Source organism: Syngnathoides biaculeatus, chromosome 9 (assembly GCF_019802595.1).
Source record: "Syngnathoides biaculeatus isolate LvHL_M chromosome 9, ASM1980259v1, whole genome shotgun sequence".
In the NCBI taxonomy this organism is placed as follows: domain Eukaryota; kingdom Metazoa; phylum Chordata; class Actinopteri; order Syngnathiformes; family Syngnathidae; genus Syngnathoides; species Syngnathoides biaculeatus.
The window spans coordinates 28,687,737-28,705,832 of record NC_084648.1 but is presented as its reverse complement, the minus strand read 5'-3'; the positions used below and the strand labels follow the sequence as shown (position 1 = coordinate 28,705,832).

The 18,096-nt window shown below is 40.9% G+C and overlaps 2 protein-coding genes across 3 annotated transcripts in view; both read right to left on the bottom strand.

Moving 5' to 3' along the window:
- ctnna2 (catenin (cadherin-associated protein), alpha 2) overlaps positions 1–18,096 on the bottom strand; it is a 385,655-nt gene that overhangs the window by 93,959 nt on the left and 273,600 nt on the right. The gene's annotated exons all lie outside the window — the stretch shown is intronic.
- LOC133506512 (general transcription factor II-I repeat domain-containing protein 2-like) lies at positions 11,351–12,139 on the bottom strand (the record flags this gene model as incomplete). The annotated part of the gene is made up of 1 exon (XM_061830732.1): positions 11,351–12,139. A coding segment is annotated over one exon (789 nt), but the record flags the coding sequence as incomplete, so codon positions are not given.

Below are 18,096 nucleotides of genomic sequence, written 5' to 3'. Positions count from 1 at the left end.
TTTCTGCCTGCCTTGATCGTTCTCCCTTGTAGCGACTCCTGCCTGCCCGCTCACCTGCTCTCTTCGCCCGACGTCCCAACTACTGCTGCTGCACCTGACTGCCTGCCCGATCCCCGACCTTCAAATAATAAATGTTTATCCCAAATTACCTCTGCGTCTCCCGTGTCCCCCTGCATTTGGGTCCTACCTCCGTTCCGATGGGTCGTGACAGGACGATCCGGCCAAAACAAGACCCAGCAGGAAAGACCCGGCGTCGCCGGGACCAACGCAAGGTAGACCGACTGCCGGAGGACCAAGCCTGTCCGATCCGTTCCTGCTACGACGGCGAAGTGCACGCCCATACGTTCCCGTCCAGGAGGTGGCGATGGTGCCGCCGCCGTCTCATGTTGCTGTCCAGGAGGAGGTGGCGATGGTTGCGTTGGTGCCGCCTTCTCACGTTCCTGTCCAGGAGGAGGTGGTGAGGATGATGTCGCCACCGCCTCACGTTGCCGTCCAGGAGGTGGCGATGGCGCCGCTGCCCTCTCACGTTTCCGTCCAGGAGGAGATGGTGATGTCGCCGCTGCCTCACATTCCTGTCCAAGAGGTGGCGATGGCACCGCTGCCTTCTCACGTTCCCATCCAGGAGGTGGCGATGGTGCCACCGTCTTCTCATGTTGCTGTCCAGGAGGAGGTGGCGATGGTGGTGCTGTCGCTCCTGATGGTTCCCAGCCGCTTCATGACCTGGCCTCGTTGGTGACCAATCCCTGGTCGTCTTGCAACCACGGCGTGGGAGGTTCTCATCCGGAGCAGTTGCCTGCCTCGGTCTGGTTCCTGCTTCGCCATTTGGTTCCTCACCGAGGTCATCCGCCCGAATCGCCCCATGGGGATCCTGGTTCTTGGCGTCCGGGTCATCCTCCTGACCTGTCCACCTGGACGCCTCGCGTTTGGTAGCCTGAATGGCCACCAGACTGGGGTTGGGCGGGGCATGGCCTCCTCCGGACCCCCTTCCGCCCGCCCCTGGATGTGTTAATTATTGTGTCTGTTTCTTTCGTTTAGGCAGGTCTGGAAGCCGAGCCTTTGAGGGGGGGGGGGTACTGTCATGACCCTGCCGCTCCAGCCCGGGCTGTGCGGGTGCCCGCGCACTCGCGCTAATTGGGAGGCACACACCTGCGCCTCATGGGGGCTGATTATCCCGTGCATGTATATAACCCCGATGACGACTGGTGCTCCGCCAGATCGTTGAGGTTCATGTCCCGTTCCAGCACTCTCGTATCCCTGATCAACAACCCGTGTGTACCAACCTTCGCCTGTTCTCTGACCGACCCCGTAAGCCTGACTCCTTTGAGACTTCTGCCTGCCTTGATCGATCTCCCGTGTACCGACTCCTGCCTGCCCGCTCACCTGCTCTCTTCGGCCGACGTCCCAACTACCGCTGCTGCACCTGACTCCCTGCCTGATCCCCGACCATTTAATAATAAACGTTTTTCCCCGAACTACCTTGCATCTGACGAATCCTGCATTTGGGTCCTACCTTCGTTCCAATGGGTCGTGACACTGTGCCGCCCAGATGAATAAATACTTGAAATTCAAAATCAAAAATAAACTATGATCCATTTTTTTTTTTTTTTTTGGAAAGGGTCTGTATTTCTTATACAAGTTTTACATGGAACAAAACTGAGCATAGTGCAGAATAGTTTTTGCCCAGAGAAGCTGCAGAGGCTGATGGTCCTTTTTAAACAGCAGACTAGTTAAGACTAAATCAATTCTACCTGTTCTGGTTGAATAGACAGTTTGCCTGAATTGCTTCAAGACACGATTGTTCAAGACTCTTTCCATACAACTGAGTTAAATGTTGAGGAATTACCATAATTCCTCATGTATAATGCACATCCCCATCCCAAAAATTGTCACGTCAATAGTGTGCTCCGTGTACATATGTATCGGGGAAAATGGTTGAAAAAAAAAAAAAACCTTCACATTTTACAAAGTATGAATATTTGCTGCCCTTTAGAGATTATGAAAAATGTGTAAACTTTGATTCCTATATGCCAAAGCCACCTAGAGGTTATGAGAAAAGTTAATCTTTTCATTCTAATACACCACTGACAAATAGAGGTTATGAAAAAGGTCTAGCCTACACTTTCATTCAAATATCACAGGGGTAGGTATGACTGCATGTATGTATAATTGTGCTCATAAGTTATATTGGCAGAATTTGTGAATATTTTTTTCATACGACTGATGAGTGAACAACAACCATCATTAATTTATGCATGGTTATCTTATGTTTTTCTGAAACTTTTGACAGTTTAATTTAAATACCATTAAATCACAATCATTGTGATTGGCTGGTGACCAGTTCTTGGTGTAACCGCTTTCCATTTATTCTAGGATGCCTTTCATATTTTCTTTTAAGCATTCCCATCTTACATTTTCTCCCTGAGTAATCAAACATCTGAGTACAACTATGTGCTTTCTCATTCACTTAATAAAGTTGGGCTGTGAATTTCAAAATAAAAGGAAGTAAATAAAAAGTAAGTCTTGTGAAAATAAAGCGCCTAACTAGAATAACTGAAAAAACTAACAAATACAGAGAAAAAGTACTTCATGTTTTGAGCTTATAGGCAGAAGTAAGTAAATATGCATTGTACATCGGTTAGAAGGGTTTTCCAGAATTATACGGTTAACTTTGGGGATGCTTATTATACATGCGTGCGCATTATACATGAGTTATGGTAATTAATCGAATGCTTGATTAGTGTGCCTATCCCTAGTGTAAATCAAGAAAACAGTATAATATTAAATAGGTATTAACATTCACAGTGCACAAATGACAAGTTAAATCGGCTTTTTAATTCCAAGGCTTTATAACTTTTCACACCATCAGACAAATTCCTACAACTTTCGACTTGTCCCAACAGAAGATTAAAAAAAAAAAGTTTGTCCCTATGTAGTAGTGATCCACTATAAAATGTGAATAATAAATGTGGAATTTGGGCCCTGTTTCATAAAACAGTAAGTGTTACAAGAGTGGAACAACCATTGCTCCTTACGAAATAATACTTAACATTTCCCTTGTAAATAAGACTTTCAATCTTCAATTTCCACCCTGAAAAGAAAGGCATTAAAACATGGCCCTTTCATTGGAAACAATGGCCTGAATGCTTCTGCCTTATGACCAGCCAGCAGCATTTAAGGCTATTTCCATAACATATATTCAACAGAAGGCATCCTTCAGGAGTCATGATTAGGCCACTTTCCCAGCTGCCATCCCAGGAGTGTTGTTACCGCACTTGGTTATTGAATATTCGTAACCAGGCCTTCTGCTGAACCTATATTGACATCAAGCTGGGCTTATAATCATGATTCTTATCAAATTTTTCATATTCACAAAAGACTGGGGTCTTATAGAGAAGTGTCAGACAACTATTATTAATGGTTGTCAGTCTGAAATGGACACATATGATGCACTGAGCTCATTAATGATTGGCATTTTATAGAATTTGGATTTTTACTAACAATTATCACACCACTGACTTGTCATCCAAAATCCAACAAGAGACTAATAAATAATAATCAAAATATACTGATGATTAGAGATGCAAAATTAAATCTTTTTCATACAGTTATGCTTGCATGTGATGATAATGATGATTGCTACTCGCATTATGACAATATTACAAAGGTTTAACAAAATAATATATATACACTACATTATACACGCATCAAAACTATTAGAAAGATGTTTCTTTGAAAAAGATGCACAGTGAAGAACCTTATTTACCCTGCAAGGCCCAACAAAATGTACTAAAAATGAATAAGATACATCAAGCAAAGCAAACGCATTGATTTATTATAGTGCATTTCATACACAAGGTCAATGGGGTTTACATAATTAGAATAATTTAAAAACAAATAAATAACAGTTGATGAATATTTAAAACAATGAGGAAAAATTAAAAGCACAATTAAAACAGCATACAGTAAAAAAAAATCCAATTTACAATGACGCAAGAAGCAATGCATTTCAGGTGCCAACACAGGTGCTGACCATGTTGGGGTTCCTAGAGACTAGGGACTTCAAGAGGGAGTTGGCAGGCCGATCAGAACGGTCTCAGTCAACCCTGAGCTGAGCCATGTCAGCCATGTGTGACGGGATTATCCAATTGTCTGCCAGGTATATCCAAACTCCCTTACAATGCAGTTGAACAGACCCAAACTAAAGCACAATTTGCCACGAGAGCTGGTATTTCCAATGTAAGCACACATTGGTATGAAAGTGCCATCACATGATGAATTTGTATGTCAGTAAGACATAATTTCATTTCATCAATGTACAGATCATATGTGATGTGGAAATGCAATTAACTAACAATATAGCAAGGTGGCTTGGTTCAACAGACAACTCATCCATACTGAGTAACAGCATAGTTGGGTGCAGACTGCAAGTTGGTACTCTGCATGATAGGTGGCTTATTGGTGAGTCAACTTATTCATGTAATAATACTAATGTTGTTCCCTGATGCGCATTGAGCACATGTGCCCCCAAAACACTATCCCATGTTAATATTATCATTATGATAACTGGTGGAGGAAAGTGATTATCTGTTAGTAGGTGATTAAACTACGGCTTCACATCTTCCTAACAAGCCCCTGATTGTCTCTGCGTGCAAAGAATTCAGTATAATAACCCCAGTGTGTAAAGTATGAAAAGTCTGAATCAGCCACACCTTTTCCCCTTTGCACTTCTGAATCATATAGCAACTATTGTATGTAATGAATCTAAGTAGCACATAAAATAAATGGAAACTACATTTAATTTCCTCACTCTCCTTAGTCCTACCCAGGTGACTGTGGCCACCCAATTAACACCTGGCTTGTGACCCCTCACACCAAGGCCCAAACTGAGCAAGAGTGGAGGTACAATGACCTCCATTCCCAAACTCACTTAGTTATTGAGAGGACAATCTGCTGCTAAAGGGGCAGTGGCGGTGCCTTGGACAGGACTGGCGGTATGCTGCTGTACATTCCCGACAAGGCGGGCTGCACCATAATGGCTTGTGGTGTCCTCCACAATACAACACACCAGCACGGCATACCACGGCCAGAGCACCATATCGCTCCCAACAGACAAGTAAGAAAAACAGACCTTTCATGACAAATCCACCCAGACAAGCCATTTAGTCCCAGCAACATTTAATCTCATGAAAGTAAAATAGGCAAGGATTCAGAATACACTTGTTAACCAATGCATTTAACAAATGGCTTATGTTTGAGAAGACCACTATTGACTGCTCCGGGCGATTATTCATGCCACCTACTGCTCTCACAATCTCCTCTTGTGACTCCAGCACAGCATAGCTGAAGACACGGTCAGTCGGGTGGGCAGCACCAGCCAATTCCTGGGACGTAATTGGGCCAGATACACCAGTGGAAAGGGAGGCATCTTGATTGCTTGTCTTGTTGCTAATAGCAGGCCCGTGCTGATTAGCAGGCCTCGCTCATGTAATTGTGTGAGAGTCTTAAAAAATACTGGAATATGGCAACAACTGACTATAGCTAAAAAAAAAGTACAGTACCACAAGTTTGAAAATATCCAGGCGTCACTGCTTCAAAACGTTTTAGAAAAAAAAACCTTATCAGCAAGAAAAAAAAAAACAAAGGTGAAGCAAAGCAGACCGGGCAAAAGTAATCTGCAATTTACGAGAGGTTAGTGGTGGAATGCTATTAAAACAGTCTCATTGATTAGTAAATAAACATCATTCTGCTGTAAAAATCCCTTTCAATTAGTATCGATTTTTGTTGATGAGCATTTGTGAACATGAATAACAAAATTAAAACAAAAAAGTAACTTCCAGGTTTAGCAGGTATGTTCAATTTTTAATGAAGTGCTTAGTAATGACATGCAAACACCATAGGCATGGGGGTGAAAAAACAACATTGTAAAGGGGTGGTTGGGTTCTGGGGGATCTCTTGGGTCCTCGCAGAGATTCTTTGGGGTTTTAAAATAAACTAAGCAATATAGAAGAATAAAGAGTAGAATAAGGCAAAATGAAGAAATGTTCTTCACGGAAAAAAATATATATATATTTTCCACCACTCAAGTACACGATGTAAAATTTAAGATTAAAATTAAGTATGCTTCATTCCTTTTTTTGTTTTTTTTTTTTGCTTTTTTGTTCTGGCCTCCAAGATGAGCCATCTCCACCTACCCCTGATGCCTGCTTCAAGCTTTGCCACGTGTATAGCCTCCTTCGCTTGAAGCACTATTATTCTGGAAAACAAACTGACTAAAATTGTCCGCTCCATTTTATTTTTCACTATTACCAACTTTAAAGGCTATTCCCAAATGCACGCTCCAGGAAAATAGATTAAAGTAATTTTCAGTTTTTTTATTGGGCATTTCTGAATTAGATTTTAGTTCATTCTGTTGTGACATAATTCATTACATCACTGCATCACTTAATATATTTAACATTAACATATGTAAACTAATTAGAGAATTGTAGTTGTTCATTCATTCATTTTCATCCTTTATCCGAGATCATGTTGCAGGGGCAGTAGCTTTACCAGGGAAGCCCAGAATTCCCTCTCCCTAATACTTCCTCCAGCACTTCCGAGGGGAACCCAGGACGTTCCCAGGAAAGACAAAAGACGTACTGTCTCAAGCGTATCCTTGGTCATCCCTAGGGTCTTCTCCCAGTGGGACGTGCCCAGAACACCTCACCAGGGAGGCATCCAGGAGACATCCTAAACAGATGCCCGAGCCACCTCATCTGGCTCCTCTCAATGTGGAGGAGCAGTGGCTCTACTCTGAGCTTGACCTTCTCACCCTATAATTGTAGGTGTTTCCTAATTAATATAAGATGTACTAGAGACTCAACTCTTGTTGCCAATGATACATGTTGTTTGTGGTTCCTCTAGGACCGAAACCAGGGTCACAATCTGTACCACCTCAGTGTGAAAATACAAAAGACAACACTAGCTTATCTGATGAGCAAAAATGACGGTCAAACGTAAGGGTAGCAATAGTGGATGTCCTCTCTAGAGGTGGGTAGCGTAGCAAAATAATGTACTCAAGTAAGAGTACAGTGACTTGACAATTATGTCAATCAAATGAAAGTAAAAAGTAGTCCTCCATTTACTGCAGAGTGTTTTCTCAAGATGTAACTGATATGAGATATTCATGTTTGGTCAGCCAGACAAACACGACAATACAGTACATACAAGCTGTTGTTTTTTGCTCGTCTAAACGCAAACAACAGTTTGCGTTCATGGTGAAAAAGCACCTTCCAAAATGGTGGCCATTTATGCATGAAGATTAACCATCCTATTTTATCTAGTGTTGATACCTATGCTCGCCGAAAACAAAAGATAACTTTAGCAAATGTCTGCAATAGAACGACTGAAATATTAATAAAAACTAAAAAAAATTAAGGGGGTCTGAAAACTTTCTGTACCCTCTGTATGATGAAGAATAAATCACTGTTGCATGTAAGACCATTTCAGTAGTGTGTATGAAAGTATTTAAGTCATAATTGTGAGAGGTAATCCTGAATTCTGGCCCTGATGGTCCCTTATACTGACATATCTTTTATGCATAGAGACCTCATCCATGCAGGCATACCATTCAGTGGTTAAAAGCATTCTGATTCCATTGTAAAGCAAGAAGACAAGTTTGAGCACAGGTTTGCAAACCTCACGACACAGTAAGCCAATTTTAAAACCTTGGCTAACTCTTCTACTTTGATGGGCACCTCCCCCCCCCCAAAAAAAAAAAAAAAGAAAAAAACTTTTCATGACATTTAATGACTTGAAGGGCAATTGTGAACTCCAAGCAATGCTCAGGCCGGTGAGTGAAGGAGCACACAATTTTTGAGCTGAGCATCGCAGAATGTTCAAGTGGACCATGTGCCTCTTAGGGAACTCATATCTCTATGAAAAGCTATTCTTCACAACAAACTTTTATAAGTCCAAATCCAAACTGACTATTGACCATCTTCAACCGAAAATGAGTCTTAACTGCTTCCTACCGCAAGTCAAATTTGTCTCAGTTGTGTCTGTCAGAGGGAGCACTACCAGGTCTCTGACAGAAACAGGCAAGAGAAGCCAATGTTCTGAAGAACCGTTCAAAATTGAATTAGTTGCGGGTGGCATGGTAGCTCAGCTGGAAACCGCTGGCCTCACAATTCTGAGGTCCTGGGTTCGATCCCGGAGCCGCCGGCGTGAAATTTGCATGTTCTCCCCGTGTCTGTGTGGGTTTCCTCCCACATCCCAAAAACATACATTAATTGGACACTCTAAATTGCCCCTTGTGATTGTGAGTGTGGCTGTTTGTTTGTCTCCTCCTGTGCCCTGTGCCCTGTGAATGCCTGGCAACCAGTCCAGGGTGGGTGATGGATGAATCTGTTGTATTTTGTTTGAATACTTATACTCTTGTTTTAATGTGGTCCACCCTCACCCAAACTCTCAGGTGCCCTCCTACATGCTGCCAATTCAACAGATAAAAGAAAAAAAATGTTCTTTTTGCCGTTGTTGCCTGCAAAACATCGTTTCAAAAAATTATATATGATAGATAGATAGATAGATAGATAGATAGAGATAGATAGATAGATAGATAGATAGATAGATAGATAGATAGATAGATAGATAGATAGATAGATAGATAGATAGATAGATAGATAGATAGATAGAATTCACAGTAATCTCATGAATGATAGATAGATGTAGTATAATGTTACTGTACTGTGATAATATTAAAGGGAGTTACATTTAATAATGATGGGATTTGGTGTCAAATTAAAGTACTATAATGGAAGTCAAATGCCCCTGAACAATTTAGAATTTGTGATGTGTTCAACATACATTACATCAGTTGTGAATCCTGCTGGATCACTCTCCCCCAACATGACTGAGATATGCTGGTAAGAGTTCCTACAAGTAAGAGAGTGGAAGGCTTCTTCTGCCCCATTAATAAAATGAAAATACACTGCGACTAAAAGAAGCTTAGTGGGCCAGTAACTCCACTTTCACTAGGCATGCCATGTATGCATTCAGGCAACAGAGCCAATGACAGCGGTAAAAGAAATTTAAGCCACAGTGACTGCAACAATTGCAGTAGTTTCCATAGTTACAGAAGCAAGTCACCTACCACATTTGCAAGTGACACAGTGCAGAGGAAAAATGATGATGAGATACAACGGGTTGGTGAAAACTCAATTTATGAAAGTGTCATTTATATCAACCGTTTAAAATCATCTCCATCTTTATGGTTGGTATAGTTGTAACTGTAAAGCTATATTAAAGTTCCCCTTCATTGATTTAGCAACATGGCAATCGATGACTTATTTTGAAATAAAGGCAAGTAAATAATCAAGTATACGTTGACTAAAGAATTATTTCACAAATTGTTTGGGTAAGAAAATATAAAGTGTGCTTATATATAAATCAATTAATATTGACAGAAAAAAAAATGGTCACATTTCAGTGTTATTATATGACCTAAATTCCGAGCAGTGGAGTGAATTATTCAAGACAATTTAGCAAAGAAACCAAAAGGGTAAAAGAAGCCTGAAAACATAGTCACTACAAATGAACGATCTGTCTAATCTCAGTCTTTGTGCCTTAAATTTGTATGTACTGTATAAACTTGAACTTAATTCATAGTGCTAATTGGAATTGTTTTTCCATTAGAACTGTCTTCAGGCAAGAAGATATCGACTCTAAACACTTTGTCATCTTTCAAGTATTATTTAAAGAAAAAGGGGAATAAAATGCTCTCTCTCTCAAAGCCAATCATTTTTTTTATTCATCAACATGTAAACAAACAAACAAACAAAACAGAAGTTACAAGTAGAATCCATTGCACTAGCACACAGTAGAATACCCTTTGAAATATACGGAAAATGTTGTGACTAGCTGGATTTAGCCTGAGGGCCTTGAGATTGAAACCATCATGTGAATTAGTAGCGCAGAAATGGATGTTGGCAAAGTGCCATCACTAAACGTATGAAGATGTATGTTTAAATATACATCCAAGAAAAAAACGACGAATGAGTTTAATGTGACACCCAGTTTGTATCTAGCTGGTGGTGGTTGAATGTACTCTTCCGATATTAAGTTAATTAAAATTACAAGTAACAGTATACATGATACTTAAGATACAAGTTCTGGGTTTTAAGTTAATTAAAATCACAAAATGAAAGCTAAACCCATCCATTTTCTTAACAGCTTGTCGTCACAAGGGTCACAGGAGTACTGGTGCCTATCCGAGCTATCATCGAGCAGGAGGGTGAATACACCCTTAACTGGTGGCTAGCCAATAGCAGGGCACATAAAGAGAGACAACTGCACTCACAATAACACTTCGGGGCAATTTAGAGTCTTCAAATAATATGAATAAATGTTTTGGGATGTGGGAGGAGACCAAATTCCCCGGAGAAAACCCAAGCAGGCACGGAGGGAACATGCAAACTCCACACAGGTAGCGTCGGGACTTGATCCCCGGTCCTCAGAACTATGAGGCCAATGCTCTACAGCTGCTCCACAGTGCTTCCAAACTATTCACCCTCCATTTTCATCCAGCAACACACAGTGTCATACTGTCCCTTTTTGTCTACCCTTAGTGTCCAATTAATTTTTGATGTTTTTGGGAAGTGGGAAGAAAGCACAGTGCCCACAGAAAACTGACACGGGCACGGGGAAAACATGCAAACTCCACACAGGCGGGGCAGGGATTTGAAACCCGGTCCTGAGAACTGTGGAAAGCAACATCTGGAAAGCAATTTGAACAAATGAATAACTTTCACAGCAATTATTCGTCTTGCTTGGAATTTACCCTTGAAACTTGACATCGTTTATCCTGCACAAGTGCATCAATATGAGGCATCATGTCCTGAGAAGCACCCAATTTCAGAATCTCATTCAAATGCTTATGTGTGAGCTTTGAGCGCAGCTTTGTTTTATTAATGTTCATTAGTGAGAAAACTTGCTCACAAAGGTAGGTTGTCCCAAACATGGACAATGTTTTAGCAGCTAGTGCTGTCAATGCGGGATAGCCTGGTAGGAGGTACTTGTAAAATGTGTCCAAGCTTACAGAGGCAAATCTGTCCTTCAGTTCTACATCACACTGCAAATCAATGATTTCAAGTTGCATGGCAACGGGCAAATCAGAAGCTTTGACTGTGAATGGTGAGCGAAAAACTGCAAAATCTGTTTTGAGTTCGCTAAAAACCTGAAATCTTTTCTCAAACTCCATCAACAGCCCTGAAATCTTCTCTTTGTACCGTTTCACGTCAGAATTAACGCTTGCTGCGCACATATCTTTTAAACAGGGAAAATGAGAAGGGTCACCGCTTGCCACCTGCGTCTCCCATAACCCGAGCTTTAACTTGAATGCACGTATGCTGTCATAATACTGTGTTACGATTTTTTTGCGTCCCTGCAACATTTTGTTAAGAATATTCAAGTGCTCCGTGATGTCAACCATAAACGCAAGGTCCTGCAGCCACAGATGGCACTGTAATTCCTTAACAGGTTGACCTTTTTTCTCCATGTATTTTCCGATTTCATCACGTATATCAAAGAAGCGCTTTAGCACAGCACCTCTGCTTAACCATCGTACGTTCGTGTGATAAGGCACACCGTGGATAATGTTACAGTCACTGAGAAAGCTGTCAAATTGACGATGATTGAGACCTCTGGCTCGGATGAAATTAACAGTTCGGACAACCACCTCCATGACGTGATCCATTCTTAGCGATTTGCTGCATAATGCCTCCTGATGCAAAATGCAATGAAATGTCCAAAAATTACCTCCCCCATTTGCGGCTTGTACTTTATCTCTGAACTTTGTCACAACACCTGCCTTTTTACCGATCATTGACGGCGCACCATCAGTAGCCAGGCTTACGGCGCGTGACCAGTCCGCTCCGATTCTGTCCAGCGCTCCAACGACGGAGCTGAAAATGTCCTCAGCTGTTGTGGTGTCGATCATCGGCACCAGCTCGAGAAACTCCTCTGTGACATTCAAAGTCTTGTCAACTCCACGAATGAATATGGCCAGTTGAGCGACGTCCGTGATATCAGTACTCTCATCAATCGCAACAGAAAATGCCACAAATGACCTCACTTTGCGTTTTAGTTGGTGGTCCAAATCTGCAGAGAGTTTCGAAATCCTGTCTGCCACGGTATTTCTTGTCAAGCTTATATTGGCGAAAGCATGTCACTTCTCAGGACACACAATTTCAGCAGCCGTCAGCAAGCAGTTTTTGATGAACTCTCCATCACTGTACGGCTTTGATGCCATTGCTATTTGGCTCGCTATTAGGTAGCTGGCTTTCACCGCAGCATCACTGGCTTCTCGGCTCCGGGTGAAAACAGATTGCTGTTTCTTCAGACGCGCCATCATTTCATTTACCTTCTGTTTTCTCAATTCTCCATGCAAACTGTTGTATTTTTCACCATGCTGAGTTTCGTAATGGCGCCGAATATTGTATTCTTTAAGCACCGAAACTTGCTGCTGGCACACCAGGCACACGGGTTTCCCATTCACCTCTGTGAACATATAAGAACATGTCCATTTTTCTTGAAAAGTCCGACACTCTGTGTCTACTTTTCTCCTTTTTGACAAAGACATTTTGCTGATGAGGGTGCGAGGCAAACGGAAAAGTAGATAATGCAATTGTCGCCAATAGACGCTGTACAGACGTTCAATTTTACCAGGTCAAGGTGGTCCTAGTTCCGCCGCAGTGTTGCTTTCATGTTGTCTGCACGTACTAAAACACTGCACCCCCTAGCGGATAATACAAGAACCACAAATTTTAAAGAAAATTCATATTTTTTTTATACAATGCAGCTTTCTTCCCCGGGCCGTACCAAACCACCAGACGGGCCGGATCCGGCCCGCGGGCTGTATGTTTGACACCCCTGTTCTAAACGCTATGTACCCATCGGACGTGTTTCATTCGCCGTGATTATATACAAAGTGAATGCAGTTCGCGCAGATAGATGCGAATCCATGTGGGGCGGTGCCAATGACGCAGATGACACGGCACAAATGACGTGTACACATGCAATTTCATCTTTTCCACCCGAATGCTTGAAGATGGGATAGCTGAACATGTCAGGGAAGTAATGTTATCATCGCCTCGCTGAGGGAAAGCCCCACTTTTTGGACATTTTCCTTGCATTTTCATGCATGTTGGTTCCGAAAGCATTCACTGCGCCTACACCAGCACCTTAAAGAGACTGGCGACCAGCACCAGATATCTATTTTGAGTCAATTTTCACAAGATCCTATCCGAACTTGAAGCCAGCGTAGTGTGTCTGCCTGTACTGCCAGTTTGTTGTTAATAAAACTGAAATTAAATTTTAAAATTAAAAAAATATTTCACAACTTGAGCTTGTATTTAGCACAGTAAAGATGAGATCAGTAATGGTCCACTTTAAACTGAGCTCGGCCATGTCACCTGGTCTCCAGGGAGCCAAGCCGTACACTTTTTTTCCATCCAAATTCAGGGAGAGGTGTCTATCATATGAATACTAAGGTAGAGAACAGTTAGTTCCATATCTCACTACAATGTACAATTAATGGGAACTAAGAAGAAAAGGAGAGTTCCAAAGGCATTTAGACATTCACTTCCAATTGTATCCAGTTAACAATGCTCTGCTGACCTATCGGCAGACATATGAGTGTCACATTCTGTCCTTACATAACCATTCAACAAATGAAAGCCTTTTAAATAGAGGCCTTGTTTAAAAATCTGGTTGATTTGAGCTGGATTTTGCTACTAAAAATTTGGCAAAAATGACAAGTTTATGAGTTTATGTTATAGAGGACTCAACATACTATATGTGAGAATGAATCTCAGGACACACACGAATGCTCATGCACCCACAAAGTAACGCATCACTTCCTTATGAATTATCTATCAATTTATTGTCAAACATGAAGCCCTCTGTAAAGGCAATTTCAAATGAAGCCCCTCATATGAATCCACTTCCAATATTCTTGTCCAGTGGTGATTGATGAACTTCAATGCTCATTTATTTGAGCATGTGATCCCTAAGTGGCACTAGAAACAGCCACAGCAGTTTTTAATGTGTGCATATCTGTGTTTTACATAATTTAGCATGATAAAACTGAAAATGACTGCATGGATTTGCCCATATGATAAACATTGCCTTGAGCATATGTAGAAGCATTTTATGCAGCTTTATACATTCTATGCATTTGGGTCAGGTCTGCTCCAATAGCACACTGTTTGAATCAATCAGCTTCAATTCCATGTCTGATGAATGTTTTTTGCTTTTGAAAAAAAAAAAAAAAAACTATTTAGCTATTTGAATTTTTCGCAATGATGATGATAATCATAGTTGAAGCTTTGAACCTAATCTTCATTTCGCCCTAAGTCAGCTGGATAGGCAGCAGATCTCTGTGATGCTCAGGCGGATAAGTGGTATAGAAAATGCATGGATGGATAACAATGCTTTAAAAAGTTAGATGGGAAAAAAAAGACGGTTTAAATTACTATCAGCCTAGCCATGCAACACCACATAAATGTAGAAACCAACTTTGGGATGATGAATTTTCTCAACCTGAATCCATTTTCATAGCTGAAAAAGTTAACGTTCCCAAAAAAATGTTCGTTACACTTCACTGGAGGGAGCAGAAGCCTGTGAAAATCGAAGAACTAAGATGGTTGGTGAAAGTATGACAGAGAACCATGCTTTAAAAATTGAGCCAGAGCTGAGCTAACCTACAGTTCGCATTGGGGTATTTCTTGTACATTATTTCAATTTCCATTGCTCTGCTTGCTAGAAACTGAAAAAGACATATTTTGACTTTTTTTTTTCACTCAAATTAGTTCCCAAGTCTCTAAATATACATGTCTGTTCAACATTTTGGTTAAGGATCAAACATACCACATTTTAAGTCTATTTTTAGAGTAGCCGATGAATTCTATTCATGGAGGTGGGACTGCCAAATTACTCTTGCCACTTACCGTGTGGAATTGTGCATCTGAACACACCACAAACACATACCTCACTGCATCCTCACAACAGGCAAAACCTTAACGGCATACTTACAGACTCATTTTCGCATAAGAAGCTTACAAATGATTGACTTGCTGTATGCAAGGGAATGTAGTCACTGTGAATTTTCCATAATGTCTCCTTAGAGCAATATCACAATTGGTGCAACGTCTACTCACTTCTATTTGTTATATTTCATAGCTGTGAGAGTAGTGAGAGGTACTACATTCACATCAGTATTGCCAAAAGAAACTTTGTGTAAAGATTGGAAGATGTTTGTCCATTAACAAGAAAGACAAAAAATAGATCTGACAAAGAACAATTTACCCCCCAAAAAATCCCCAGATTACAACCAAAACCCCCTGTGGATATTTGAAAATACTTCCTTATTTAGTTTCATATTGTTAAATAGTAAAACACCTCAGTGACTGACAAAAGTGAAACTCAGCTTTGTTACGCACAGGGAATTTGTTGTCATAGTGATAAAGAAAGCACAGTCTGGTACAGTGTTTTATGACAAAATTGGCAATGAGAGTTTATATTATAACAGCCACGTGCAAATATAAGATATTCCTATTATCACATGTGATTTCAAAACACAAAAATAAGGAACAAGTGAGGAACTGGAAAAACACTTTGGCACAACCCTGATACTAGCGTAGAACAACAAAGTTAAAGAAAAGCACACAAGATAACCTTGAGCTTATTCTCCTCAGTCACTGATGAAGCAAAATCCATACACCATGTTTGCTATATATACTGTATACAAGTGCATGTTCAGCAAAATACATTAAGCAACAGTGACCATTGTCCTCAGCATTGGGCTTGGCTCTAATATTGTCTTTTACGATGGTCAGAATGCAATGATTCTCTATTAGGTTGTCAGATGGTTGTCTGTCACACAAATAAGTTTTTTTTAATCCGCATAATCCCTTACTTTGTTTAATATTCCGTATACAGTATTCAGGAGTGGGTACATTTTCTGCATTACAGTTACTCAAGTTACATCCACTGCCATTTTTTTACTTTTACAGAGACAGATGACACGCTGTGGCGACCTCGAAAGGGACAAGCCAAAAGAAATATTTAAGGTAAGAAAAATGACTATTTTTACTCTGTTACAATCATTAAAATGAGTACGACATCAATTTTTTGACTTCATCTTGATGTTGCGCCAAGGGCACTATTGCGCCAATCAAACATGGTCACTCGTTTACCAATCAGAGGGCACAAGACAGTTCCTTGACTGCTCACAAACTCTTTACAGCCACATCAAAATGATTCATTTTGCGGGGCCCATAGCCGCCTGAGTGCCCGAAAAACAAGTTTTATAATGCAGTGCAGTCTAGCGCCTGCTCAATCATGGAAATTTGAACCCTATTCTAACTTGAGGAACCACTTTGTGCTAAGATGAAGATGTTTTCATTGTTGTTTTGGCAGCACATATGACAACATCAGCACTTTGTAATGCTCCTAAATCACTGTATTTGAGGATATGTGCCACTCTGCAATCTTAATATTGCTCTCTTGCACATATGCACACACACACACACACGCGCGCGCACACACAGACACACACACACACGTAATTAATAAATCTATAAATAAGTTTATAGAGTCATTTAAATGAATAAAGTAAATAATGTTTCTGCAGTGTCCAATGCATGTGTGGTTGGTTTCTGGGAACTTGAGTCAGATAATTCAAAAGGAAAAGCACTCTCAATTGAGTGCAACATATGTCTATCAACCTCTGACAGTTTTTACCAAAGGCCTATGAACAGAAAATAACTGAAATGTCATCATTTGTGATCATTTGGGCAGCTCAGTGAAGTAGCTGTAAAGCTTGGCCTCACAGTTCTGAGGATCAGCATTCAATCCTGGCCTTGCCTGTGTGGAGTTTGGATGTTCTCTCCGTCCCTGTGTGGGTTATTTTTTTCCTCTCAATATAACAGAACATATCATCAATACATTTAGAGTGACAAAAATACAAATCCAAAGCTCGTACAATATAAAGTTCTCCATTGAGTACATTTTACTCAGTACAAGATGCATAAAATTGCCTTTTCTCATTGGATATACAGTGGAGAAAATACGTATTTGAACACCCTGCTATACTGCAAGTTCTCCCACTTAGAAATCATGGAGGGGTCTGAAATTCTCATCGTAGGTACATGTCCACTGTGAGAGAGATAATTTAAAAAGAAAAATCCATAAATCACAATGTGTGATTTTTTTTTAACGATTTGTGTGATACAGCTCCAAATACGTATTTGAACACCTGTCTATCAGCTAGAATTCTGACCCTCAAAGACCTGTTAGTCCGCCTCTTAAAGTCCACCCCCACTATATTATCCTGAATCAGATGCACCTGTGTTAGGTTGTTAGCTGCAAAAAAACACCTGTCCACCCCATACGATCAGTAAGACTCAAATCTGTAGCATGGCCAAGACCAAAGAATTGTCCAAAGACACCAAAGACAAAATTGTACAACTCCATACGGCTGGAAAGGGCTACGGAGAAATTGCCAAGTAGCTTGGTAAAGAAAAAGGTCCACTGTTGGAGTAATCATTAGAAAATGGAAGAATCTAAACATGACGGTCAATCTCAATCGGAGTGGAGCCCCATGCAAGATATCACCTTGTGGGGTCTCAATGATCCTTAGAAAGGTGAAAAATCAGCCCAGGACTACACAAAAGGACTTGGTCAATGACCTGAAAAGAGCTGGGACCTCCATTTCCAAGATGACTGTTGGTAATACACTCAGACATCATAGTTTGAAATCATGCATGGCACGGAAGGTTCCCCTGCTTAAACCATCATGTGTCAAGGCCCGCCTTAAGATTGCCAATGACCATTTGGATGATACAGAGAAGTCATGGGAGAAAGTTTTGTGGTGAGATGACACCAAAATGGAACCTTTTCGGTCATAATTCCACTAACCGCGTTTGGAGGAAGACGAATGATGAGTTCCATCCCAAGAACACCATCCCTATTGTGAAGCATGGGGGTGGTTGCATCATGCTTTGTTAGTGTTTTCTGTACATTGGACAGGACGACTGCACTGTATGAAGGAGAGAATGA